This window comes from Rhincodon typus, chromosome 8 (assembly GCF_021869965.1).
Source record: "Rhincodon typus isolate 14 chromosome 8, sRhiTyp1.1, whole genome shotgun sequence".
Classification (NCBI taxonomy): domain Eukaryota; kingdom Metazoa; phylum Chordata; class Chondrichthyes; order Orectolobiformes; family Rhincodontidae; genus Rhincodon; species Rhincodon typus.
Window position 1 is genome coordinate 2,638,454 of NC_063339.1, and position 3,558 is coordinate 2,642,011.

Consider the following 3,558-nt stretch of genomic DNA (forward strand, 5'->3'; position numbering starts at 1 on the left):
AAAGAAGGGTCCCAACCCGAAACGTCAACTTTCCTGCTCCTCTGATGCTGCCTGGCCTGCTGTGTTCCTCCAGCTCCACACTGTATTCACTGCCTTAACCCTCATCAATCATCATCTTCAAGCAGTAGCGGGGTGGAGAAATTTGAGATCCAGTGGCACCATGGGTGTGTGTGTGTTTTGAGCAAGCTTCACCCAGAGACAGATTGCTGATTGGTTTGTGCAGTCAGGGCCAGTTGTGGAGGCCAGGAATCATCAGCATAGCAACAACGCTCTGACTGGCTCCTGGGTAGGTAGACAGAGAGTGTGTGAACAATACAGAGGCAGAATGTGTCCAGACTGCAAGAGTCAGCACTTCTCTTTGGTGATGTAATCGAGAACTGAAAGAGAGCTAACCTCTCCCACCGTTAGCTACACTATTAGCTGTTACCTTTAACTAGTTACTGAAAAACCGAGCCATTAATTTATCAACCACGTATGGGTCTGGAGTCACATGTTAGGCCAGACCAGGTAAGGATGACAGATTTACTTCCCTAAAGGATATTGGTGACAATTTTTACATTGGTTACATCGTTGAGATTAGGCTGGTTTTCCTTATTGAATTCAAATTGCACCATCTCCCATGCTGGGATTTGATCCAATGTCGCACCGTCTTTGGGAGAAGAATGGCAATACAGTTTCAAATCAGGATGGCGTGTGCTTTTGGAGGTGGTCATGGACTTTACCAGCCTTATTTTTCTGGGATAAAATAAGACAGAAAACTCTGGATGCTGAAGATCTGAAACAAAAATAGAAGTTGCTGGACAAAACTCTGCACGTCTGGCAGCGTCTATGGTGAGAAAGCAGAGTTAATGATTCAAGTCCGGTGACTTTTCTTCAGAACTGTAGATCCTTCTGAGGAACAGTGACTGGACTTGAAGTGTTAACTTTTTTTTTTCTCTCTCCGCAGATGGCTGCCAGACCTGCTGAGTTTCTCCAGCAATTTCTATTTTTATCTTTGTGTGATAGGAATTGCAAGTTTGGGAGATAATGCCTGAAAACGAAGCCATTATGTCAGTCCTGTGGACAGGACACATGGGGCCATGGTGTGAGTGCTTAAGATGCTGAATGAGATGGTGATCAAGCACACTGTTTTGTCCTGGATGCTGTTGAACATGTTGAGTTATTGTCAGAGCGACACTTATCCCAAACAGTGAGTTAAGCATATTGGAGAAACGTGGCAAAGTGGCTGTGTGTCCAAGCTCTGACCAGTACTGAGTAAGTTTGCTCTTTATGAACTCGGGCAGCAGGATAGGCCAGAGGGCTGTAGAATTACAGCCACTCGATCCTGGCCTCGGCTGGTAGTTCAGGTTTACCGTGAAGTGTCACAGCCAGAGTGCCACTTTTTTTTTTTGAGGGAGACGGGTCAACAAACCACTTGCTTTAGTGTCATTGGGAGGTGGGGAGGAGAGTGGGGCTCGGGTAACTGTGCTAAGGGGGAGATATAGTGGTGGTGTCACAAAATCCAGGTTAGATAGAAAGAGACTACGAGCAGATGGGTTGCTAACCAGAGAACACAGGTTTAAGAGTAAGAGTGGGGTTATGCAGTAAGGAGAATTGCTTGTACACAATGAGTTGTTGTGATCTGGTTTACATTTCTTGAAAGGCTGGTCAAAGTAGATTCAACTTCAGATTCAGGCAGCATGGAAACAGGCCCTTCAGCCCAACTCATCCATGCCCATCAGCTTCCCTAAACTGAATTAGTTCCATTTACCTGTGTATGGCCTATATTCCTCTAAACTTTTCTTACCCATGTAGCTGTTCAAATGTCTTTTTTAATTGTTGCAATTGTACCTGCCTCAATCACTTCCTCTGGCAGCTCATTCCATAAACACACCACCTCCTCTGCATGAAAAGGTTGTCCCTTAGGTCCCTTATAAATCTTTCCCTTCTCACCTTAAACCTATGCCCTGTAGTTTTGAACTCCCCTAACCTGGGGAAAAGACCTTGGTTATTCACCTTATCCATGTCCCTCACGATCATACAAACCTCTATAAAGTCACCCCTCAGCCTCCTACGCTCCAGTGAAAAAAGTCCCAGTCTATCCAACCTCTCCTATAACTCAAACCCTCCAGTCTCAGTAACCTCCTTGTGAATCTTTTTTTTTTGTGCAGGGTCATGAGATTAATTGGATATCTCTTTGAAAGAGCTGATACCAGCACAATGGGCCAAATGGCCTGCTTCCTGTGCCCAATAGATTTTGTCTCCAAAACCCAGCTGCCTTTCTGAATGATTTCTGTCTCCGTTGCTGCAGGAGTGAAGCTGGCTGGCTCTCGAGCTGTCGTTATTGGAAGGAGCAAGATTGTTGGTGCCCCCATGCGAGACCTCCTGGTGTCGAACCATGCTACTGTAACCACCTGCCATTCTAAGACAGCTGACCTGCCAGGAGAGGTATGGAAAGCTGTAACCACAGCGATCAGAGGAAAGGGAAGTGGGTGGTGAATGGTTGGAGCATCTCACATTTGGAGACTGGATAAAGTTATCACTAACACACTGACAGGCCTGTTGGGACAAGGGAATCCAGGAAAGAAAAGTGGTGGATGACTTGGACCATGTTTCTTGCCCTTTTGCCAGTTGATTGGAGGAGATGAGGATCTACTTTCTTAACACTCTTAACAGTGTTCCCCTGTGGCAGGGTGCTGGGTACGGAAACATGGGGCAGAATTTAATGGAATTTAACTGGGGTTCAGCTCACCAACTGGAGAAGCTGTGGGAGACCAGTGTTGCTTGTGAGGACTAGGCCCTCCTGGACCAAGAGCCTGTCAGGAGACATTTCACTAGCCAACACCAGGCCTTCCCCAGAGGTTGAAACTCTTCTTAAAATACGAAGTGTGCAGCTCTGTGCAGGAACATTTTAATTCTTAACTTTTCATCTTTTGTGTTGAAATTCCTCCTTAGTCTCCTCCCCGATGCCCAATCACCCACAATCCAAGATCTCTATACCTCTGTGTTTGTCTAATGTTCTTATGCACCTCCCACTCCCTTCTTCCTGTTATTGGTCACCTCAGCCCAAACCTCTGCAACTCCCTCCCTAAATATCTCCATCTTTCTTCACTCACTTGTTACAACTTAGCACTTTGACCAAACTGTCATAATGTGATTGGTCCCACTAATTCTTCTTTGTGGTTCACTACAGATTTTACTCTGAAGGACCTTGTGATGTTTTACTGCATTAAAGGTACTATATCAATGCAAAGTTTTGTTGAAGGAAGCAGGAAATGGGCTGACAGCAAATTAATGTAGGAACAAATTACTGCAGATGCTGGAATCTGTACTGAAAACAACAAATGCTGGAGGTCACAGTGGGTCAGGCAGTTTCCATGGAGGGAGAGCAAGTGAATGTTTCAAGTCTAGATGATTCCATCAGAGCTGAAGTGAAGGTGGAGGTGACAGCATTCATGCTATACTTTGGAGGGGGAGCATGGGGGTGGGGATAGTGGGCGTAGGGTGCTGGTGGAGAAAAGATGTTAATACTTCAGATTAAGTGATCGGAATGTGAGTATGTACATTATCAAGGGGGGG

At 45.6% G+C, this 3,558-nt stretch overlaps 1 protein-coding gene across 1 annotated transcript in view; it reads left to right on the forward strand.

Annotated features, from left to right (window-relative positions):
* The window catches only part of mthfd1b (methylenetetrahydrofolate dehydrogenase (NADP+ dependent) 1b), an 82,592-nt gene that overhangs the window by 24,298 nt on the left and 54,736 nt on the right, over positions 1–3,558 (forward strand). The window contains exons 7-8 of the mRNA XM_048600009.1: positions 1,006–1,084; positions 2,294–2,427. Of these exons, the coding sequence (XP_048455966.1) occupies positions 1,006–1,084; positions 2,294–2,427 (213 nt within the window). The remainder of the gene's footprint in view (positions 1–1,005; positions 1,085–2,293; positions 2,428–3,558) is intronic.